At 37.6% G+C, this 26,557-nt stretch overlaps 1 protein-coding gene across 1 annotated transcript in view; it reads right to left on the bottom strand.

The window, feature by feature from the left end:
- Positions 1 to 26,557, bottom strand: part of LOC128696733 (CD109 antigen) — a 91,820-nt gene that overhangs the window by 44,365 nt on the left and 20,898 nt on the right. Inside the window, exons 9-15 of the mRNA XM_070094400.1 lie at positions 19,552 to 19,668; positions 15,325 to 15,479; positions 13,806 to 14,025; positions 12,145 to 12,345; positions 1,939 to 2,126; positions 1,579 to 1,739; positions 421 to 534 (exon numbers count right to left, since the gene is read on the bottom strand). Coding sequence (XP_069950501.1) covers positions 421 to 534; positions 1,579 to 1,739; positions 1,939 to 2,126; positions 12,145 to 12,345; positions 13,806 to 14,025; positions 15,325 to 15,479; positions 19,552 to 19,668 — 1,156 coding nt within the window. The remainder of the gene's footprint in view (positions 1 to 420; positions 535 to 1,578; positions 1,740 to 1,938; positions 2,127 to 12,144; positions 12,346 to 13,805; positions 14,026 to 15,324; positions 15,480 to 19,551; positions 19,669 to 26,557) is intronic.

The following is a 26,557-nucleotide window of genomic DNA, read 5'->3' as shown; positions in this document are numbered from 1 at the left end:
CCATAAGCTGTGTAGCTGTAAAGATGATGTAATCGGTTCATCACCCTCGAAGTAGTTTTGAGGTAGTTGGTCCCTCAAACGTACTATTTTGAGGGTGATGGGCTGATTACATCAACTTTATACCTCCACTGCCTCTATGTTTGACTGAAGAAGTCTATTGTGTAGGCGAAACTTTTCGGAATAAAGATACCTAACTGTTGCATATGTGTCCTGCTTATTTACCTGTATACCATTATTGTACCTCAGTGTATATAAAAAAACACGTTTACTTTATTTTTTATTTTTGGGATTAAAGTAACCATCTGGTTAGTTTTCAGGTGAACTGCAACTTAAATAACCCTTATCTAATAGACAGGCCTTATAAATAATAATAATATGAAAAAGGGACTGTGAAACGAATTTAGAGCAAAGGTAACATACAGTGTAGTTCGTCAGCAGCGTTGGCACACTGGATGCGTCCGTCACACACCTCAGACTGACGGTAACAAGAGCCATCCCCGCACTCAAGGAAGCCCAGCTGGTGATCACACTCTCCTGCGGTACACACGCCACTTTAGATGTCTACATGACACTGGAAATAATTCTTCAGATTTATACTGTCTTGAAAAAAATGCTATAGATATGTGTATTTCTATGAGATGGGAGAGTATACCTCAACGTGTGTGTGTGAAATGCCTATTTGTAATATACAGCAACTTTAATATCACATCTTATAAGTGATATATATTTTACGGAGTGGATCGGTAAGCTAGTGGAAGACCTGTCAAATAATCAAAACCTTTACTAAGCAAGTCGTCATGCGACCAAGACCGGCGTCAAGACTTTTTTTTACTGTTTCTCATGATAAACGAAATATCTCAGAACAGCAGGACCAGTAAAGATCACTGTGGTACTCGTAGTGACTGCACCTCCATGAAAACCACTTTAATCGCTATATTATTCTTGTCCAAACATTAAAAATTCCATTTATTGCAACATTTTATGCTTAATTTTGCAATTTCCTAATTCTGTCTGTTATATGCAACTCAGTCAAAAGTCAAAATTTTAATCAAACAGTATATAATTAAGTCACTCTTTTTCGTGTACAAATTTCATAAGTCGTGAAAACGAAAAAAAAAAAATATACACATCGTTTTGAAGTTCTGACTCCGTTTGCAGGTATGCAAAACAAATGTTTTATAATTATACAATTTTTAAATGTCTAACCTGTGACCCAATCAAACTTTATTTTTTAGTTACATTACCTAACATAATACTCCATCATACTGAATGCTCAGCAACACAGTAAATGACAGTATGACCTGTCTTTGTAATACTCATTTGTGCTAAATTGTTATCTGTTTATAATAATGTTTTTACCACTGAATACTATATCACTGCTTAGTTAATCTTAAGTTAATTTTAAGCCTGCCCATAATGCTCTGCATACAAGGGGCTTTGGCATGTTGCACTGTAATACCTGTATTCCTTTGTACTTCACTGTATCATGTTCAAATAAATAAATAAATAAATAAATAAATAAAGACAGGCGAGTCATAAGAGGCATGAGTGAGAAGTAGACAAGTCAAGAGGGCCTACCTGTATTGGGCGGGGCTAAGAGGATCGCGTCGGTGAGGACTGTGAGGCCAGCCAGGTGTAGGGATGCCAGGCTCCACCAGCCAGTGTTATGGGCGGAGAGAGCAGCCAGGTGCTCCGTCCAGGCACCGCTTCGTGACGCCCTGGTTACAGTGTGTACTGACCTGACAAACATAACCACATCATCACATCACAGTTGCACTGATACTAGTGACATTTAGGGAAGTCCATGACACATGCTTAGGGGGGGAAATTATGGCACGAAATTTTATAGGTCACGCCAGGTCAATTTTATTTAATCATTGAATCGCAGTTATTTGGAAAGGAAAGTTTATGGCACAAACAATGTGACTAGAGACTAACCTCGGGTGGGGTTCCATATGTAGCGCCGCCTTCAGAAGGCGGGTGTGGGTAATGCGATTGTGCTGCTGCTTGCGCCAAGTGGGCGTACGGGCGCAGGAGAGAGCTATCAGGGAGCCTGGGGGCGCCCACATCGTCGCCTCCACCGTCCTCTTGGAGTGGTCCTTATGTTGATTCAGCACTACCTCCACCTGTGGGTCGTCCTCCAGAATGGTCTCGCTTGGCCTTAATACCAAAAACTTTTATTTCTAATATTTTATAACACCGAGAACTTAATGTCATATGTTGTACGGTTGTGGCGTCATTTAACCAAAGCGCCACCCTTGCCCGCCAGGGGGGAAATACGTAATTCATTGTTTACACAAGTTACCTTCACGGTAATGTAAAAATTTCAGTTTTTGTGTCTTCCTACTATTCAGAACTTCCCTTCAAATACCTACCCACAAACCATCCTTTATATTAAACATACTATACCTGCCAATGATGAATTCTATCTCTTGGTACTATCCTCAACATTCATAGTGTCGAGTGCTACCTAAAGATGGTAACACCATCATTTTTACCGTGTTAGACATTCTCCACAACAAATGGCAGCATTGCTGCACATCTTAAACAGAGAAAGTTGCCTTAACTAAACATTGTAGAGAGAAACATCCAAACTGTTTAACCTAACTAAAAAAAATTATTCATGTCAGGATCGAACACAATTCGCTTAGATTTCCAGCTGTCGTTATTCACTCCGGTACCAGAATATATTGATAAGAGGAAGGCAAATGTGGCATTTGTGTGTAAAAATGGTAGACGTGAGCATATGTACTACATGGACGAGGGTATGTGACAAGACCCAGAATGGGGAAATTAGCAATTTGCCCAAAGATGTCAAAACTAGAGTTTTCCCAAAACATACAGATATGTACGCATGGAATAATGGTTTGGTTCCTCCCAGAACTCTGTTAACACTCAGTAGACAAGGTTCGGATGTTCCATGATAATTTTTATTGAAATTACATAAAAGTTCATTACATGATATTCATTAGGTAACCAATCATTTACAAATAGATCGACAACATGTGTGCGTTTGTCATCTGTGAAATTAATAATAATAGTTCACCAGATAATTAGCACCATATCAGATACAATGTTAACAACTCACTTTCATAAAATCCTATATTAGTATTAAATTTTGTTATAAATAAAATAATAAATTATAATTTATATATTAATTTGAAAGTGTATTATCTAATATTTTTTATTTACAGATTAATTTCTATTCGAAGACTATTATCTACACGATTTTGTAATCGTTAATTTCCCTAGAATCAAGTACACAGTCTTCATTTGCAGAAAAGAAAAAATATCAATACATCTAAGTATATATCGGTATATACAATTTTTAGTTAATACAAATATATGAATTAAAATTGTAAATTCAGGAGGTTCCAGTAATTTAACTAAACAACAGACAAATGAAATAAATGAACTCCTACTGAAATTACCTCAGAGGAACTTAAGAGATAATAAAGGTTACTTGACACCTAGCAGAAATAATAGCACATTCTTTGAAGAAAAAAATATTACATGTAATGGTATTAAATGGATATGAAAGAAGCTTCAGAGATATTGCCTGAAAATAAACAGAAACAAATTTCATGTTTAAAGATACAACAGTCAGTGAGTTAAATGCCATATACTACACATAATAAGAGTATTACATGACATTTGACACTGGATACCATACTCTAAAACCAAAAATCCAGCAGATTATAAAACATTTTTTTTTTTCATTTTTTTTCGGGGGGGGGGGGGGTATATGTGCAAAATGACCAGGTTAGGTTAGGTTAGGTAAGGTTCGTCAGTAAACAGGATAAATGTTTACTGACGCGGGTCTTAGTCAGATGACCCGCCTTTGGAGCTTTGGTCATCTGACCGAGGCCTTCCGCTGGCTTACCGGTCCACCCCTTTAAAAATTATGGTCATTTATAACCATATTTTTATATATAAATGACCAGTAAGTTTTTATGTTTCTGCTTAAAAATTAATTTAGAATTTTCCTAACCTTCAAACTTACATACGAGCACATTGTCAGAGAACTTTATTTTTCACAGATTCCAACAATATTTTCTTCCCCAAAACATTCCTCTATAAACATTAATAGCAGGGCCAGGCGAGATATCACAGAGGGTTTTTAAAGAATGTCCATAATTAATTTATCCATTTTAGAATATGCGAGACTATTATAAAAAAGGAAATTAGTAGATAAATGAAAGATGACAAATACTGTATCACTATATAGAAAAAATGATAAGGCCATCAAACTCAATAGAAAAAAAACATCCGAAGGGCAAAAATTTCTAAGTAATAAGCAGCAGTCTGGCTTTATAACATATAAATTCTGCGTATGCATTAACATAGTTATATAAAGTATACAAGAATGTAATAGTTTCTATAGCTCATGAAAAGAGAGGATTCTGCTGTTGACTCTCGCCCTGGCAGGTCATAGCAGCTCTCCTTACTTGCACAGTATCCCTACGATCCCCGTTGGGGAGGGGAACCTCTACCATCTCCACGATGTCTCATCGTGAGAATTAAGCCCAAGTCTGCTGTCGTCGATGACGCCACGAAGCTTGAGCTTGCAGCTTCTCTCAACACTTGTCTGCACGCAAAGTTCTCCAAGATCACGTCACTGAAGGGAGCTATCATCGTCACTTTTCTCGATGATACTGAAGCTGACAAGGTGCTTACACCTACTGCCATGAAGACCTTAGAAGACCGAGGCTTTACCATCTCTACGTCACCATACATGCTTGCAAAACGTTCAGTGTTTATGAAACGTCTTGACAAGCTGATCATGAACATGACAATCCAGGAAATTACTACATCACTTGAAGACCTCAACACCTGGGCCAAGATTGACACTGTAGTGAAGATTCCCAACGCTTCCTCAATGCTCAAGGTCACATTCCTGGACGTTACCATGGCGACCAGAGCACTGTCTGATGGCCTGGCCATCTCTTATTACTATATCAACCCTCGACAGATTGAACCTGAACGTTTCACGTACATAACACCTTGCTGGACATGTTACTCGTACAGTCACTCTACTGCCGACTGCCACGTGAAGAATAAGAAGATATGTTCCACCTGTGGTTCTGCAGGACAACGATTTTCGTTCTTGCACTTCCACTGCTGCTTCCACTTGCATCAACTGTAAGAGTGATCACCATACTCTTGCAGCCAAGTGTCCAGTGCGAAAGGATATCCTTTCTAAGAAACTGAAGGAAGAAACAAAGAGGTCATCTGGAACCTCTCCTACATACGCTGCAATTGCCAAGATTCAATCTACAACATCCAAGATTCTACAAGCTACTCAACAGTCGTCTCCACCACCTCTCACTACCCAACCTCCACCTGATGATATTTCCACCAAATTCTATTACTGCATGATGTTTGCCCACATGCAAAATGCTGCAAAACCTGGCTCTTTCAACACGACTATCAATGAACTTCTTGCACTCAACAACATGCCATCATTTAACTTCCCTGCAAGTCCACCATCAGCTGAAATTTTGAAAATAATCCCAAAGATCGTCAGTTTTGAAGCGCCAGATGACTTGAAGGAATTAATAATTGACAAAGACGACGCATCCTATTTTGAATCCTCCAATCAACGTTCACCTGATAACATCCAAGTCAGCACTACGCCTCCTATTCGTCGATCACCTCCTACTCGTCGATTGGCTCGTCGTGGCGGCGTACCTCCTTCACTTCCACTCACCACTACTCATATGGACCAATCAGAAGCCACGATTCTACCACAGTCTTCTACACACTCTCTAGCAGAGACACCAACATTGAAAGAACCTTCAATGCTGCAACCACCAACAAAAACCTCTCCAGCCATCACTCGACGTATTAATACAGAAGACCAACATCGAGATCAATACCTGCACTGGAAAGATATAACTTTTTATACGACTCCTGACCAAGAATCCACGATGAATGTCGACACTTTGTACGAGAAAATACACGACAGAACAGTCAAGTTTACAAATCGTAAAGGATCCCACTGCTCCTACACTACACTCAAGATGACCCTTGACCAGTTACAAGCCGACCCAGTATTTCGACCCAAGATTACAAGACTACTCATCGTTTCCTTCCAACAACTGCACAACATAAGGAATGCCTCCAACACTGAAGAACTGAAGTAACTTCTGACTCACAATTTAACGACACCTGACCAATCAAGAAGCTAGCCTCCCTTGACTACACCTCCAGCTTCTGCCAGCCGCCAATCAACATCAAGATGCAGCAATCTTCCGTCCAGCAAGTTGCAGTCAGCACCCGCAGAGTTCCTGCTGTCTTCTATGTCGTCTTCGTTATTGTTTAGCCAGGCTTAGCAGTTGGGTCTAGTCCTGACTCTTCTCTCTTCGACTCAAGACATTCCTCTCACCGTCTATTCTTCGTACTGTCCCCACTTGCCCCTCGCCCCTCGTGGGTCCTTACCTGTGAGTCCTTGATTGATTGATTAGCTCATGAAAGAAAAAAAATTTTGAAATTGCAAAATATGAGTATAAATGGTAAATTATTTTACAGGATGATAAACTTTTTGAGAAATATACCGTGGTAAGATGTAACAAAGTGTCTTTATAGTGTAACATGATATATGGGATCCCACAAGGATCACTGCTCACCTTGATGATTTAACCTTCATATATGAAGGAATAAATAACTATTTGAATATATCTGAAGATAATGCAAAAAAATATATATTAATAGGATGACTGTAAAATTGTACAGGAGAATTTAGATAAGTTGAACAAATGAAATTAAGAGATGAACGATGGCTTCTCTGAGAAATATTCATTTCTTATCCAACTCGAAGTTCCAACATGATACAAGAAATTATTTATTTACTAGCTCGTAAGGCCAGGTTAATGTGAGAAATGTATATTTAATTGCTATATATTATTTAATTGCTATATAATACTTTTGAAGGTACCTGTTTCCTTGTTGGGAAAAAATTATATTCTGGAAGTATTAATATCCCATGTAACAAGAAATTTATTTTTCTTACTTGTTGTGTAGGAATGACTGCCACTCCTTGAATATCTCACTGTTCGGAAATTCACAATAACCTCAGTGAAAGGAAAGTCAAGTCTCATCAGTGCTTTGGTATCTGCAACAAATTGGTTTATGAGAAGAGAATCTCAATATATTTTTTATAATAGGATAATAATAGGATATAATACTTATCCCAATGAAGCTGTAGAAAATTATTAATCACCAAACAAATATCTGTATTAATACTGTTGTTTACATAGTTCATCTTTACTTACCATGGTTAATGGTTGACTTCGTGCCTCCAGGAGAAGATCATGTGGTCACTCCTGGTTATCTGTGGACAGCTCCCAATAGTAGTTTCACCAAGGTATTATTCATATATACATATGTTCCTTTACCACTTAAGAGTATTTGAAATGGTGTAGTTAAAAACATATTGCATTAGGTTTAACAAATCTAACGTGCCTACGCTTCACTACTCACCAAAAGCAATTCCACGTTCTGCCTCCTTTCTCTACTTTCAGAGGTGCAAGTTTGAAAATTTTCTAAATTATAGTTAAACACTTCCTACGTGCAAATAACGTTATTAAAGTACAGCATATAGGTGAATCCTAGTAGTATTCTTACTTTTGTGACTAAAATATGTGTAACTAAACTAAAAAAGTAAATACCAACTCTGTTAGATGTTACTTACTACCGTAGAATTTCCAACAGATATAATATATATATATTATATATATATATATATATATATATATATATATATATATATATATATATATATATATATATATATATATATATATATATATATCCAGCTAGGCCTTCATATTTTGCGGCTTGCTTGTATTGGAGCTATGCTGTCATGCAGCAGACATGGTTCAGACTAGAGCTCAACACAGTGCATGCTATTTCACTCTCACTCACTGTACAGACGCAGGACAGGTCGAAAGTCATATTAGTTCACTTTCGCCGGCCTACGGCCTGGCGTGGGCTAGCGCCAAACATTGTGTATCTCTTCCTCCAATAAACGTAAGGCTCACCTCCCTCTATTCCTATTACTTATTGCAGCACGCTATCAATCACACAATATGCTAGTGCAAATGCTGGCAAAAGCAACTGCAACACATATTTACCTAAAAATAAAATATATAAAATTCTGTAAAATTATTTAAAGTGTACTCTCCAGTGAATATCCAAATATAATTTATTATAGCATTTATAATAAATAGATTATATAGGATACTTTCATGTAAAGTGAGTTGTTAACTTGCTACATAGGACATAGTAATCAACATTTGGTGAAATATTAGAAGCTTCATATTCATGACAAACTCATATTATCGATCTATTTGTAATTGATTGGTTGTATAATAAATATTATCTAATGATGTCAATATATATTTATAAGTAACCAAAAATGAGTATCCCATGTTGGATATCCCTTGTATCCCCGTAGGTTTGGGAGTAAATTTAGTGTTGACATTTCTTGATGAATTGCTGATCTCCAGGTGAGAAAGATGGAACAAAGAAGCCTTTGATGAAATTGAGAGAAACTCAAAATATTTTTTTTTCATATAAAAAAAATCGAGGAAAAAATCACATCCCAGTAGTATTTCACTGGGTTTGTTTAGTATTAAATTACTGTAAACAAATCTAAAATATATTTAGTTGGGTTATGCTAAAATAAATTTTTCTTATTATAATAAGGTTAGGTAAGTTTTCTAAGATTCTTTTGGTGCAAAATTAAAAAAAATTACATTAACATTACTGAAAAAATATATCTTTAAACTTTTTTTTTTTCAACAAGTCGGCCGTCTCCCACCGAGGCAGGGTGACCCAAAAAAGAAAGAAAATACTTTCATCATCATTCAATACTTTCACCACACTCACACATTATCACTGCTTTTGCAGAGGTGCTTAGAATACAACAGTTTAGAAGCATACACATATAAAGATACACAACATATCCCTCCAAACTGCCAATATCCCAAACCCCTCCTTTAAAGTGCAGGCATTGTACTTCCCATTTCCAGGACTCAAGTCCGACTATATGAAAATAACCGGTTTCCCTGAATCCCTTCACTAAATATTACCCTGCTCACACTCCAACAGATCGTCAGGTCCCAAGTATCATTCGTCTCCATTCACTCCTATCTAACACGCTCATGCACGCTTGCTGGAAGTCCAAGCCCCTCGCCCACAAAAACCTCCTTTACCCCCTCTTTCCAACCCTTTCGAGGACGACCCCTACCCCTCCTTCCTTCCCCTATAGATTTATGTGCTTTCTATGTCATTCTACTTTGATCCATTCTCTCTAAATGACCAAACCACCTCAACAACCCCTCTTCTGCCCTCTGACTAATGCTTTTATTAACTTCACACCTTCTCCTAATTTCCACACTCCGAATTTTCTGCATAATATTTACACCACACATTGCCCTTAGACAGGACATCTCCACTGCCTCCAACCGTCTCCTCGCTGCTGCATTTACCACCCAAGCTTCACATCCATATAAGTGTGTTGGTACTACTATACTTTCATACATTCCCTTCTTTGCCTCCATAGATAACGTTTTTTGACTCCACATATAACTCAACGCACCACTCACCTTTTTTCCCTCATCAATTCTATGATTAACCTCATCCTTCATAAATCCATCCGCCGACACGTCAACTCCCAAGTATCTGAAAACATTCACTTCTTCCATACTCCTCCTCCCCAATTTGATATCCAATTTTTCTTTATCTAAATCATTTGATACCCTCATCACCTTACTCTTTTCTATGTTCACTTTCAACTTTCTACCTTTACACACATTCTCAAACTCATCCACTAACCTTTGCAATTTTTCTTTAGAATCTCCCATAAGCACAGTATCATCAGCAAAAAGTAACTGTGTCAATTCCCATTTTGAATTTGATTCCCCATAATTTAATCCCACCCCTCTCCCGAACACCCTAGCATTTACTTCTTTTACAACCCCATCTATAAATATATTAAACAGCCATGGTGACATTACACATCCCTGTCTAAGACCTACTTTTACCGGGAAGTATTCTCCCTCTCTTCTACACACCCTAACCTGAGCCTCACTATCCTCATAAAAGCTCTTTACAGCATTTAGTAACTTACCACCTATTCCATATACTTGCAACATCCGCCACATTGCTCCTCTATCCACTATCATATGCCTTTTCTAAATCCATAAATGTAATAAAAACTTCCCTACCTTTATCTAAATACTGTTCACATATATGCTTCAATGTAAACACTTGAACTACACATCCCCTACCCACTCTGAAGCCTCCTTGCTCATCCGCAATCCTACATTCTGTCTTACCTCTAATTCTTTCAATTATAACCCTACCGTATACTTTTCCTGGTATATTCAGTAAACTTATTCCTCTATAATTTTTACAATCTCTTTTGTCCCCCTTCCCTTTATATAAAGGGACTATACATGCTCTCCGCCAATCCCTAGGTACCTTCCCCTCTTTCATACATTTATTAAACAAAAGTACCAACCACTCCAACACTATATCCCCCACTGCTTTTAACATTTCTGTCATGATCCCATCAGTTCCAGCTGCTTTACCCCCTTTCATTCTACGTAATGCCTCACGTACCTCCACCACACTTACATTCTGCTCTTCTTCACTCCTAAAAATGGTATACCTCCCTGGCCAGTGCATGAAATTACCGCCTCCCTTTCTTACTCAACATTTAAAAGTTCCTCAAAATATTCTCGCCATCTACCTAATACCTCCCTCTCCCCATCTACTAACTCCCCTACTCTGTTTTTAACTGACAAATCCATACTTTCCCTAGGCTTTCTTAACTTGTTTAACTCAACTCTAAAATTTTTTCTTATTTTCATTAAAATTTCTTGACAGTGCCTCTCCCACTCTTTCATCTGCTCTCCTTTTGCACTCTCTCACCACTCTCTTCACCTTTCTTTTACTCTCCATATACTCTGCTCTTCTTATAACCTTTTTCTCTTTTATCACACCCTTTACTTCATCATTCCACCAATCACTCCTCTTTCCTCCTGCCCCCACCCTCCTATAACCACAAACTTCTGCCCCACATTCTAATACTGCATTTTTAAAACTATTCCAACCCTCTTCAAGCCCCCCACTACTCATCTTTGCACTAGCCCACCTTTCTGCCAATAGTCGCTTATATCTCGCCCGAACTTCCTCCTCCCTTAGTTTATACACTTTCACCTCCCTCTTACTTGTTGTTGCCACCTTCCTCTTTTCCCATCTACCTCTTACTCTAACTGTAGCTACAACTAAATAATGATCCGATATATCAGTTGCCCCTCTATAAACATGTACATCCTGGAGCCTACCCATCAACCTTTTATCCACCAATACATAATCTAACAAACTACTTTCATTACGTGCTACATCATACCTTGTATATTTATTTATCCTCTTTTTCATAAAATATGTATTACTTATTACCAAATTTCTTTCTACACATAGCTCAATTAAAGGCTCCCCATTTACATTTACCCCTGGCACCCCAAATTTACCTACTACTCCCTCCATAACATTTTTACCCACTTTAGCATTGAAATCCCCAACCACCATTACTCTCACACTTGATTCAAAACTCCCCACGCATTCACTCAACATTTCCCAGAATCTCTCTCTCTCCTCTACACTTCTCTCTTCTCCAGGTGCATACACGCTTTAAACGTATAAGAGAAAATTTCAGAAAGGACTTAATTTTAAATGAGTTCTTGCTAATTGGCCAGTTTTACATATTCGGCACGACAATATATATATATATATATATATATATATATATATATATATATATATATATATATATATATATATATCTATATAGTGAGTATTTATCAGTGAACTGAGGAAACCCCAGTTTGACTAGTGATCAGGACACAATGTTGACAATTCGACAACTCATTCCTTGTAGCATTGTAAAACAAAAAAAAACCATTCTGCACCGGACGTAAATGCAGTCAAAATGAGAAAACCAGGTGATCATTGCTGACCTGGACCTGGGAAGCAATCACGGAGCCGAAACACTGATGATTTATTTTGATGTAGTTCATGAGAGTTATGTTGACGAGATATAAGATCTGCGTCCATAGTAGTCTGGTGACTAACCTTCATGGAGTGCTGAAGACTGACAGAGACGTGAATAGTGTCGACGAGGACCTCAGCATCTGGGGCCACATGGAGGACGATGAGTGTAAAGCGAGGAGCCATCTCCCTGGACACTGCTACACTCAAGGTGGTGACACCCTCAGTCCCCGCCCACCAAACCTCCTCCGTGGATGAGTGCACTAACACACCCTTAGCCATCACCTGTCACACGAGGCATCATACAACGTTAAATTCCACAGTATTCGTACAGCTCGTTATTTGTTTGAAAGTGTATAGACACACCTCTTCAGTATAGAGGAATCCTCTCCTTATAGAGGCGTGGTATTTCCATATATTAGTATTAAACGGGACAAGGGACAGGCAATACATAACACTACATCGATATAACAGGTGTTATACTGCGACCTGATTGCAGACATTCCTTAACTATTTGGGTTAGCATTTTTTGTGGCTATAATATAGTATCAGCCTAAATGTACACAAGACATGAGTCAGTTCAGCTAAATTAAGGAAAACAAAAAAATGGCTTTAATAAAATATCAGGAAAAATCTCTAGGACCTTGAGACATATTTTAAGTAACTGAACATGAATATATGAAGGTATATACTCCCAATGGGTTGAATTACATTCTTTGAGCCTCTGAGGACCCGTGCATCCTTCAAGGTGACACAGGATGCAGCAATGTTTACAACCTTAACTTTCTACATCGTCAAGAGTTGAAAACTGTCAAAATATTTTTTTATTAACACATCGGCCATTTCCCACCGAGGTAGGATGACCCGAAAAAGAAGAAACACTTTCATCATCATTCACTCCATTATTGTCTTGCCTATACTAGTTATAAAACTGAAACATATCAACACCCCTCAAATGAGCACCACCTCCAGGACTCAAATCTGGCTAACCGGTTTCCCTGAATCCCTTCATAAATGTTACTTTGCTCACACTCCAACATGTTGCCCGTCAAGTCATAAAAATCATTCGTCTCCACTTGCTCCTATCTACCACGTTGACGCACGCTTGCTGGAAGTACAAGCCCCTCGAACACAATAACCTCCTTTACCCCCTCCCTCCAACATTTCCTAGGCCGACCCCTACCCAGCCTTCCTTCCACTACAGCTTTATATGCCCTCCAAGTCATTCTATTTTGTTCCATCCTCTCCAGATCTTTAAGATCACAAAATATAAATAACGCTTACTAGGTTACACCATAAACCATGAATATAAATCGTTTCGATAAATTGCAGGGATGATCATAACACATCAGTTTTTGTATATTTATATTTATACAGTATTTAACGAAATACGATTTAAACATACATAAATTGTTTATGTATACTGTAGTAACTTCATATGATAATGGCCTGAAGAAACTAAAATCAAACAAATTAGGTCACACCACATCTCACTAGGTTACATATAATCCAAACCATCAATCACTAGGTCACAAAATAATCACCAGTCACTCACTATTACACACACTCTCCTCCCACTTCCTAGCACCAAATCACCACCAATCACAACAAAATCACCACCACTCACTAGCAAAAAACAATCACCACACAATGTTGCAAAAAAACAACTACCACTCACTAGTACACAACATCCATTCACATTGTGCAATCGCTGCTTATTAATGCACAAATTAATCACCACTCACCATATACTGGAACTTGTCCATACGGAAATTGGCCCTGACTTGAAAAATAGCGAATTCTCCAACAGTGGCGGTGTCAGTACTGGTGGTGAGGTGAAGGTAGCGGCCCTTGGGTGAGTGGACCGGCACTCCCCTTACCTTGGCCGACGATGTACTGACAGAGTCCCTGTACGTTGCCGTCACCTCCAGCTCTTCTGCTCCCTCAGGAATGTCCAACGTGAACCTGCAAGGGTCAGAGCAACACTATCAGGAGCTACGATTATTGTCTCCGCTTCTAAATTCCTAGTTTCATGGGCCCTAATATACTTTTATTTTTAAATCCGCATCCACCATTGTTCCTCTTTCAAACCACCCTCCTGAAGTCCTTATGATTTATTTGTCTTGAGCTTGTTCCTGGTCACTTATTGAAAGATGACCAGAAACAAGCCAATATAAATCTGAGGACTATCAAGTCCTCAGATTTATACTCGAAGGTTAATACACTAATGACCCGAAACGTCGTCGTAAGCTTCTCTCGTATGTGCTGGTTATTTGTGTATTCCAGTCACGGTATTGTTCCTTTTTGTTCTTCACTGAAGAGTTAACTTTCTTTAATCTTTTTCATACTTAACTTTAACCATGTAATTAGCCTCCTATGACCAGTAGCTTTGCAGTAGCTCAGTGGGTTCTCCTCTGTCATTTACTGTAGTGGTTACTACTGCTCCTCTTACTGTTTATTTCTTGCCACACCGGCTGTCGTCTACCAAAGAAAGGTGATTCAGAAAAGGAAACTTTCATCATCATACATTCTACAGCTGTCTAGGCAAAGGTGCACAGATATAATTCAAGACATGTCTTTCCCCAGCTCGAACTGTAACATCCCCCTCCCTCCAGAGGGAGTTCAAGCCCTGCTTTTATGAACTCAAACTGAGTGAGTAAAGCAGTATTTTGCTCTTAGGAACCTAAGGATCGAGCATCCACCATGCTTTGCACTGAATGACACAGGTTCTAAGCTTCACATATAATAATAGTATCCTGTTTCGGTGTTCTGCTGTTAGTTGAAGGGATATTTACTATCGCTTTAGTATTAGTTATGGTTATTCTCACTGCTTTTGATCCCTGTTTCCTCGAAGCTTAAAATTTGGAATATCCAGTGTTACAATTTTTTATGTTACTAACTTCCTATTTGTGTGTTTATGAGCAAATTGGTTTGTATACGTGTATGTCTACTCTGTTTTATTTGTGGATGTCGAGTCATTAGTTCCTTACCCACCTCTTAGCTACTGCTGACTAATTTTGTTAATGTCTGGTCTCCAGGGCCAGACTAATATTAGTGGTGGAGGCAAACTCTGCGTTCGTAGTTTTCCGTCACCACATCTTTGTCTAATTAGTTACACTTACTCGCTATCCTGAAACTGAAAAACAATCTCTAACAACCTCGTAACTCACTTGCGTCTTAGAGGCCATATATAACCTCTTAGAAGTAAGTTGCTATCCACCTTAGTACTTCCCGTATCTGGCATGACAGAGTAATGGCACTTACTGCAGGATGCCGTCCTTCCTGTATCTGGCGAAGGCAGACTGGTGAGTGAATGTCTGGAGGAGAGGAATCATGTCGCCTCTGGTCAAGTTGGTACTGAACCACTGTTCCTGAAGTCGCTCCTTGAGCCCCAACTCCTCTTGTGGCCCCACCACGATCTAGTAAAAATGCATAAGAAAGTTCTGCAGATAGTTTACCAATAATGTAGTCAGAGAGTGGAACAAATCACGCTGAATGAGAGGCAGAGTGAAAGAGGGGGGAAAAGGAGGAAAAAAGTGTAATAAATTAATAGTAAAAAAATAATAATCAATATTAACTAGTATTATACAGTACTGACTTTAGTCTCTAGATCAGTGGTTCCCAAACTGGGGGTAAATTACCCCCTGGGGGTAATTTAATCATTTTTGGGGGGTAATGGAGGGGTGACAGAAAAAAAGTTATGAATTCTGAAAATCAAGAAATCAATGCGGTACCCGGTATGAGGATTATTGTTAACTTTGTCTTAGTATATAAAGTTGTAAAGTAAACCTATTATAAGTAATAAAGTTAAACCAAATAACAATAAACATCAAAAACTAATATACAGTATTAGAAAAGAAGAAATATATAGCTAAGTGTGTGGAAACCCAAAAGTATTTTGACAAGTATGCTTCAGGACAAAAGTCACTCAGTAGCCCAGATCGACCTGTCCAGTACGCGTCACTCACTTCCTGAGGCTGCCTCTATTTCACACTGTCAGTTTATCTGTGAGCATCAGCCGAGGTAGACATAAGCTGGTATGTATGTGTACTGCCCTGTGCAGTATATAGTTAGTATTTACCCACTGTTACTGTGAATTTGTAGCTATTATTAATTTTATATATAATGTATGTGTGGTTCTTACGTTTTCAATGGTTTTGCTAGGATTAGCAGAGTATGCGAGGCTGTATACGTTCACGTTTAGCCATATATATCAATAATAACAACATTTTGTGAAAGGGGTAACATGCTTTATGTGGCATGTTAAATTGGGTAACAAGCTGAAAAAGTTTGGGAACCACTGCTCTAGATGAATCATTTTTCTTATGACACAGCTTACATGGGCTTGGAAGAGGACGAACCTGCTTCTCGCGGCTGAAAACTACATGAACCTGGAGAAGGTGGAAGATGTGCAATATGCAGTTATAATAAGCAAAGACATCCCAAAATCTTTCAATAGGTGTGATAATGGTGTAACGGCACACAAAATGCAAACAATTCAATTGGGCTCAGAAAGTAATAGTCAATAAAATAAAATCAGAGGCTGCCTTATTGAAAAGGCAAATGGTACAAACAAAATGATAAGGAGGAGTATAATAAGAGTTAATTCAATAAGCTAAGGCTTTCCAGCAAACCTCCCTTCAAATATCAGGAAACTACCAGTAAACTCCTTTCTTTAAGAGGTAACTTGATGAGCTCGTCCAATCCATTCCTGATCAGCTTCGGAGACGACATTAGGATGCATATGGTGCGAGTGCCAGGAGCCTGAGGAGGGAGTCAACCTGAAAGTCAGGTCTGAGATTGGGCCACAGGGGAGCAATGATCCCGGAACCTTCAACGGGTAAACAGGTCATGGAGCCCCGCCCCCACCCTGAACACCCCGCCCTCCTGGTTTTACCGCCTATCCTCCTATGTGGAGAGCTTCCTTAAGAAGGTAATCAGGTTTGATCCAAGAAAGGTTAGCTCCAATTCCTAGGATCAAGGCACCTTCCTTGAAGGGACACCATAGAGCTTGAAAGTTTGTGATTCTCAGAATCTATGTTTTAAATTAACCTGTCCCGTGTGATGGAATATGACAGGGAAGTATAGCTAGCTTTTGTTCCCACTCTGTAACTTAAGAAGGCCGACGGGCTGCCAATACCAACAGCCTGGTCGACCAAGAAAACAAGAAGGAAGCCTGAACCCGAGCTGGGCAGCGGGAGTGGGAAAACTCCCGAAACAAGTCATAGGTAAAAACTTGCTTAGGTATCAAAACTTTGGGTCTTAGTCCCTGGACCTATTACGTGCCTCTGATATTTTGACAACCATCCACAACATGGGCATGGGGCACATTATAAAGATTTTAACCTAACTTCCCCTTCCTCATCGCTCTTTTCCTACAAACAAACAAACAAACAAACACCACCACCTCCACCTCCACCTCCTCCTCCTCCTCCTCCCCTCACTGTTCTACTGAAGTCGCATAGCTCAGACTGACAGATTCAACACAGGGTATGAAAACCACTGTGTGATGGAATATGACAAGACAACATAGATACATGTGTCTCATAGCTCGGTTAGTAATATAATTTACATACTGAGTGTCCGTTATTCGATCCATGGCAGGGGTGGAGACGTTGGGACTTTCCTTACACCTTCTGTCCCTGCTTACCTAACACGAAGCAGGTAAGCTTGGAAATGAGCTGAGACAGGGTGACATCTTTTAGCCTGCAAAATGGATGTGTAAAAAATTTAGTTTTTTGTTCCCACCATGCAACCATCGCACATAATAGGGAAGCAGTCAACTGTTGATGTATCCACTTGCCAAAAAAAAAAAAATCCCTTCTGTCGTTCTCCTGGCCTCTCCATGAGAGCCTCCCAACACTCAATAACATCGGTCTTTTTCATTATCAAGCCCGCAGTCCTACCCCAGAATGAAACCTTGATCCTCAAAACGTAAAAGTTACCCCTGGCTTGGTGATTAAAGCGTTCAGCACACAACTGAAATGTCTCAGGTTCGATTTTCAGAATCGGCATAACAGATGGAGAGGTTTTCTTAAATTCCTGTCGCCCCAGTTAATGTAATAGTGAAAATAAGTATCTGTTAGTCGGTCACTGACAGTCGGATCCTGAGGAAAAAATCAGTGCAAATATGTAAAAGCTCGTATCTTGCTGGATGTCGTGTCCTTGAGAAAACTGCATGTGTACGAAAATTCCAGACTTGCTGCTTGTATGCAAGTGTTGGATAAAAAGTATCTTCTTTATGCAGTTTATCAAATGATAATGGTAAAAAATGATCGGCCTTCAGCTAAGTACCAGGCAATCCGTTACCCTCTTCTCAAGGCCACTGTTTCAACCCCTAACATATCCATCACATCAGCTTCCCCTCTCAATGCCAACCCCTCTCACTGTACCGACACCATCACCCTCCTCCCACAGGACAGACGCCACCCTACCCCTGGCCTGACACCACTCCTACTAGCACGAACCAGCCCCCACAGGTGTACTACAGTCTCAAGCACAAATCTTACTGAGACCTCATCCCCCCTCCCAGGTAACCTCTTGCTCTTACCCCCTCGGCACCCCTCCCACAACTGGTCTTCTGCTTGTCGTCAGCTCAGCGCCCCACCCTTCATGAAGGATCGAGTCCTCTCTAAGGTCCCCTTCCTTGCCCCTCGATCACCAGATCAATCCCCAAGCTTGCTGCCCCTCGGTCACCGGACCGATCCCCAAGTTTGCTGTCCCTCGGTCACCGGATCAATCCCCAAGCTTGCTGCGCCCCCACCTCCTAGGGAATCCAGCTCTCCAAAGCCTTCCATAGGTAAACCACCCTCTCCCAAACAGGAACTCCTTTCCTAAACTCCTATAGATCCCTCGACTCTTCCTGCTGCTCCATTATCTACTTTCATAACTTGCTACAACTTCAATTACTCGCATTGTTCAAGAGTCTAGGTTTTAGTACTTTCAGCATTAACAGTCCATTTAATATTCATTGCATGGATGATTAGTTTTTTAACATTCTAAACCAGCTCACAGCCGCTACTCATTACACTATACCATTACTCATATACGCTACACTATCCACTACTTATTTACACTACAGCTTTCAGTATTCCTATGCACTATACTCTTCACTACTCATACACGCTACACACTCCAATTAGCGTGACTTGTATTCGCCTTCTTCAGTTTTCATTTCAAAGCATTTATAACAATCAATCTCCTTCATGTATCTATCCCTCCATTTTCTTGAACGAAGTATTTCTGCCGGGTAACATATCCCTATTTTATTACATTTTCATACGTGAGAGCCAACATCACTTGATTAATTCTCCAGTAAATTTAGGTCAGATTACATCAGCCTTTAACAACGTTTATTTAACCAGAAATAAGCCAATTATAAAAAAAAAATCGGCCCTAATACATCCGGCAACGCAGTTGCTGAGCAACACCTGGAAACGCTGAAATTTGCAAGAGTAATGGCTGGAGGTGCCAGCATGTTGAGTGTTGTACCTGAGGGAGTGTAGTGGTGGTGCCAGTGGTCAGTCTGACGCTGGCTGCCACAATGAGAGTAGACTGACTGAGTCTAGCTCGTGTCAGTGGCTCCTGGTCCTCGTAGCTCACACTTACCTGCCGGATATATTATGATTATAGTCATGGGGAAGCACAAAACCCGTAGCGAGTGGTCACTGCGTGATATAACACACTACAATACTCAATACAATCACATAGAATAAACATGAGTATATGTTCCCATTATTTTATTATGGGAAAGCACTAAACTTGTAGGGGGCTATACAAAGCTTAGAAAATAGGAGGTAATCACATCTGATCCAAGGAAAGAGAATAGCTCCAGTTCCTTGGATAAAGAACCCTTCACAAGCATCAGGGCAACCTCACTGAAAAGTCCTTGCTAGTGACAGTTTAGCTTACTGCATGGTCTGTACATCACCCAGTGCTCATTTTAGTGTACACACACACAATATATATATATATATATATATATATATATATATATATATATATATATATATATATATATATATAAATATATATATGCACTGGTCAGGGAGGTATACCATCTTTTAGGAGTGAAGAAGAGCAGAATGTAAGTGTGGGGGAGGTACGTGAGGCATTACGTAGAATGAAAGGGGGTAAAGCAGCTGGAACTGATGGGATCATGACAGAAATGTTAAAAGCAGGGGCGGATATAGTGTTGGAGTGGTTGGTACTTTTGTTTAATAAATGTATGAAAGAGGGGAAGGTACCTAGGGATTGGCGGAGAGCATGTATAGTCCCTTTATATAAAGGGAAAGGGGACAAAAGAGACTGTAAAAATTATAGAGGAATAAGCTTACTGAGTATACCAGGAAAAGTGAACGGTAGGGTTATAATTGAAAGAATTAGAGGTAAGACAGAATATAGGATTGCGGATGAGCAAGGAGGTTTCAGAGTGGGTAGGGGATGTGTAGATCAAGTGTTTACATTGAAGCATATATGTGAACAGTATTTAGATAAAGGTAGGGAAGTTTTTATTGCATTTATGGATTTAGAAAAGGCATATGATAGAGTGGATAGAGGAGCAATGTGGCAGATGTTGCAAGTATATGGAATAGGTGGTAAGTTATTAAATGCTGTAAAGAGTTTTTTTTTTTTATGAGGATAGTGAGGCTCAGGTTAGGGTGTGTAGAAGAGAGGGAGAATACTTCCCGGTAAAAGTAGGTCTTAGACAGGGATGTGTAATGTCACCATGGTTGTTTAATATATTTATAGATGGGGTTGTAAAGGAAGTAAATGCTAGGGTGTTCCGGAGAGGGGTGGGAATAAATTTTGGGGAATCAAATTCAAAATGGGAATTGACACAGTTACTTTTTGCTGATGATACTGTGCTTATGGGAGATTCTAAAGAAAAATTGCAAAGGTTAGCGGATGAGTTGGGGAATGTGTGTAAAGGTAGAAAGTTGAAAGTGAAAATAGAAAAGAGTAAGGTGATGAGGGTGTCAAATGATTTAGATAAAGAAAAATTGGATATCAAATTGGGGAGGAGGAGTATGGAAGAAGTGAATGTTTTCAGATACTTGGGAGTTGACGTGTCGGCGGATGGATTTATGAAGGATGAGGTTAATCATAGAATTGATGAGGGAAAAAAGGTGAGTGGTGCGTTGAGGTATATGTGGAGTCAAAAAACGTTATCTAGAAAGGCAAAGAAGGGAATGTATTTAAGTATAGTAGTACCAACACTCTTATATGGGTGTGAAGCTTGGGTGGTAAATGCAGCAGCGAGGAGACGGTTGGAGGCAGTGGAGATGTCCTGTTTAAGGGCAATGTGTGGTGTAAATATTATGCAGAAAATTCGGAGTGTGGAAATTAGGAAAAGGTGTGGAGTTAATAAAAGTATTAGTCAGAGGGCAGAAGAGGGGTTGTTGAGGTGGTTTGGTCATTTAGAGAGAATGGATCAAAGTAGAATGACATGGAAAGCATATAAATCTATAGGGGAAGGAAGGCGGGGTAGGGGTCGTCCTCGAAAGGGTTGGAGAGAGGGGGTAAAAGAGGTTTTGTGGGCAAGGGGCTTGGACTTCCAGCAAGCGTGCGTGAGCGTGTTAGATAGGAGTGAATGGAGACAAATGGTACTTGGGACCTGACGATCTGTTGGAGTGTGAGCAGGGTAATATTTAGTGAAGGGATTCAGGGAAACCGGTTATTTTCATATAGTCGGACTTGAGTCCTGGAAATGGGAAGTACAATGCCTGCACTTTAAAGGAGGGGTTTGGGATATTGGCAGTTTGGAGGGATATGTTGTGTATCTTTATATGTGTATGCTTCTAGACTGTTGTATTCTGAGCACCTCTGCAAAAACAGTGATAATGTGCGAGTGTGGTGAAAGTGTTGAATGATGATGAAAGTATTTTCTTTTTGGGATTTTCTTTCTTTTTAGGGTCACCCTGCCTCGGTGGGAGACGGCAGACTTGTTGAAAATATATTTATATATATATATATATATATATATATATATATATATATATATATATATATATATATATATATATATATATATATATATATATATATATATATATATATATATATATATATATATATATATATATACACATCGATGATAACGTCGACGAAAAAGAGGATAAGAATATTAAGTAGCAATATCAGTATCTTCAGTTACTGTGATCACCAACTGTATTTTAACTTTAAAATGTGATGCATTTTAAACAACAGATATACCAGCGATGATACTAAAATATTAATAATAATATATACCAGCGATGGTACTCTAATATTAATATATTCAGGTAAGAAGGGCAGTGAAGCGGTGCCCAGATGAACTAATTTGGTCTCTCTCTCTCTCTCTCTCTCCACCAGAGGTAAAAACCAATTAACCTACATACATCTGTACCCTCGTTTCTGCTCCCACCGTCCTAACTAAAATATTATGGTGTATTCAGAACATCAAAGTAGTAAGGGTTCCACATTTGCTGTCCCTCTCTCTCTCTCTCATTATATATTTATATATATTATATATATATATATATATACATATATATATATATAATATATATATATGTATATATATAATGTATATTATATATATACATATATATGTATATATATAATATATATTATATATATATATATATAAATATATAATATATTATATATAATATATATTATATATATACATATATTATATATTATATATATACATATATATATATATATACTTATATATATATATATATATACATATATTATATATAATATATATATATATATATATATAAAATATATATATATATATATATATATATAAAATATATATATATATATATATATATATATATATATATATATATATATATATATATATATATATATATATGCAATAAGATCACAGTAAACAGGTGATTTCAGAATATGCAAAACAACCTTGATAATGTGAGTAGTCACGAAAGCGCTTGGAATTTCTCTATTCTTTCAGAGTGGTTCTTTTGAATATATATATATATATATATATATATATATATATATATATATATATATATATATATATATATATATATATATATATATTCAACAAGTCGGCCGTCTCCCACCGAGGCAGGGTGACCCAAAAAAGAAAGAAAATCCCCAAAAAGAAAATACTTTCATCATTCAACACTTTCACCACACTCGCACATTATCACTGTTTTTGCAGAGGTGCTCAGAATACAACAGTCTAGAAGCATACACATATAAAGATACACAACATATCCCTCCAAACTGCCAATATCCCAAACCCCTCCTTTAAAGTGCAGGCATTGTACTTCCCATTTCCAGGACTCAAGTCCGACTATATGAAAATAACCGGTTTCCCTGAATCCCTTCACTAAATATTACCCTGCTCCCACTCCAACAGATCGTCAGGTCCCAAGTACCATTCGTCTCCATTCACTCCTATCTAACACGCTCACGCACGCTTGCTGGAAGTCCAAGCCCCTTGCCCACAAAACCTCCTTTACCCCCTCTCTCCAACCCTTTCGAGGACGACCCCTACCTCGCCTTCCTTCCCCTATAGATTTATATGCTTTCCATGTCATTCTACTTTGATCCATTCTCTCTAAATGACCAAACCACCTCAACAACCCCTCTTCTGCCCTCTGACTAATACTTTTATTAACTCCACACCTTCTCCTAATTTCCACACCGAATTTTCTGCATAATATGGATAATGGATTGTAAAAAGTATTTCTAGCAACTTCAAAAGATTTATCAATTACATTTCTTGGGTATTTTAAATCATTACCTATTTCATAAATTTCGGATATTTCCTTGAGAGCTTTACGAATTTGTAGTCCAGAGTTCATAGATGAGGAAATATCCAAAATTTATGAAATAGGTAATGATTTAAAATACCCAAGAAATGTAATTGATGAATCTTTTAAAGTTGCTAGAAATACTTTTTATAATCCAAAAAGGGACAACCAGCCTTATTCAACTAAAAATATGTTGGTTCTCCCTTACCATGAAAACTTGGTTGATATGCCTTCTCTTCTTAAGACTTTTAATATTAAAGTTGTATTCAAAAATCTTGATACAGTAAAAAAAACTTTTGATAAAGAATTCCCCCCAAAATGCTGATGGATGTGTCTATAAGATTCCTTGTAAAATTTGCGATAAAGTTTATTACGGTCAAACTGGTAAAAATCTCGAACTAAGATTAAAACAACATAAATATAGCATTAGAACTGGACAAGATTCCAATGCTCTATTTATTCATGTAAGAGATTTTAACCATCCAATTGATTTTCAAAAAGTTGAGAAAGTAGTATCAAGCAAGTCCATGGTCGACAGGAATATAATTGAATCTTGTTTCATAAAAAGCAGTTTTGACAATAATATGAATATTTCCTTTGGTTTATATAAATTAAATCCATTTATAATTAATAGAATTTGGGAAGAATTTAATAATACACTGGACAAATAATAATTTTTAAATTTTCTTGGGTAGAATAGTTTGTGGGCGAGTTGTGCAAACGACCTGTCCAAGTTGGGTCGGCGCGCGTCAGGTGTTTAACCGTTGTGGGATCTGATAGTGAGGTGCTGGCCAGACCCCTTATATAGCTTCCTTGGATGCTTTACTTTCATAGTTCCTTGATAATGTGCGTAGTCACGAATGCGCTTGGAATTTCTCTATTCTTTCAGAGTGGTTGTTTTGCATATATATATATATATATATATATATATATATATATATATATATATATATATATATATATATATATATATATATATAAAATATATATATATAATATAAAATATATATATATATATATAATATAAAATATATATATATAATATATATAATATAAAATATATATATATAATATATATAATATAAAATATATATATATATATATAAAATATATATATATATATATAAAATATATATATATATATAAAATATATATATATATATAAAATATATATATATATATAAAATATATATATATATAAAATATATATATATATATAAAATATATATATATATATAAAATATATATATATATATAAAATATATATAATATATATAAAATATAAATATATATATATATATAATATATATATTTATATAAAATATATATATATATATAAAATATATATATATATATACAAAATATATATATATATAAAATATATATATATACAAAATATATATATATATACATAAAATATATAAATATATATATATATAATATATATATTTATATAAAATATATATATATATATAAAATATATATATATATATATATATATATATACTATATATATATTTAACAAGTCGGCCGTCTCCCACCGAGGCAGGGTGACCCAGAAAAGAAAGAAAATCCCCAAAAGAAAGTACTTGCATCATCATTCAACACTTTCACTTCACTCACACATGATCACTGTGTTTGCAGTGGTGCTCAGAATAAAACAGTTTAAAAGCATATACGTATAAAGATATACAACATATCCTTCCAAACTGTCAATATCCCAAACCCCTCCTTTAAAGTGCAGGCATTGTACTTCCCATTTCCAGGACTCAAGTCCGGCTATATAAAAATAACCGGTTTCCCTGAATCCCTTCACTAAATATTACCCTGCTCACACTCCAACAGCTCGTCATGTCCCAAATAACATTCGTCTCCATTCACTCCTAACACGCTCACGCATGCTTGCTGGAAGTCCAAGCCCCTTGCCCACAAAACCTCCTTTACCCCCTCCCTCCAACCTTTTCGAGGACGACCCCTACCCCGCCTTATCTTCCCCTAAATGACCAAACCACCTCAACAACCCCTCTTCAGCCCTCTAATACTTTTATTAACTCCACACCTTCTCCTAATTTCCACACCGAATTCTCTGCATAATATTCACACCACACATTGCCCTTAAACAGGACATCTCCACTGCCTCCAACCGTCTCCTCGCTGCGGCATTTACAACCCAAACTTCACACCCATGTAAGAGTGTTGGTACTACTATACTTTCACACAGTCCCTTCTTTGCCTCCATAAATAACATTTTTTGTCTCCACATATACCTCAACGCACCACTCACCTTTTTTCCTTCATCAATTCTATGATTAACCTCATTCTTCATAAATCCATCCGCCGACACATCAGCTCCCAAATATCTGAAAACATTCACTTCTTCCATACTCCTCCTCCCCAATTTGATATCCATTTTTTCTTTATCTAAATCATTTGATACCCTCATCACCTTACTCTTTTCTATGTTCACTTTCAAGTTTCTACCTTTACACACATTCCCAAACTCGTCTACTAACCTTTGCAATTTTTCTTTAGAATCTCCGATAAGCACAGTATCAGCAAAAAGTAACTGTCAATTTCGATTTTGTATTTGATTCCCCATAATTTAATCCCACCCCTCTCCCGAACACTAGCATTTACTTCTTTTACAACCCCATCTATAAATATATTAAACAACCATGGTGACATTACACATCCCTGTCTAAGACCTACTTTTA

The sequence above is a fragment of the Cherax quadricarinatus genome, chromosome 46 (assembly GCF_038502225.1).
Source record: "Cherax quadricarinatus isolate ZL_2023a chromosome 46, ASM3850222v1, whole genome shotgun sequence".
Classification (NCBI taxonomy): domain Eukaryota; kingdom Metazoa; phylum Arthropoda; class Malacostraca; order Decapoda; family Parastacidae; genus Cherax; species Cherax quadricarinatus.
Note: the sequence above shows the minus strand (reverse complement) of the source record. Positions and strands in the feature narration are given on the sequence as shown.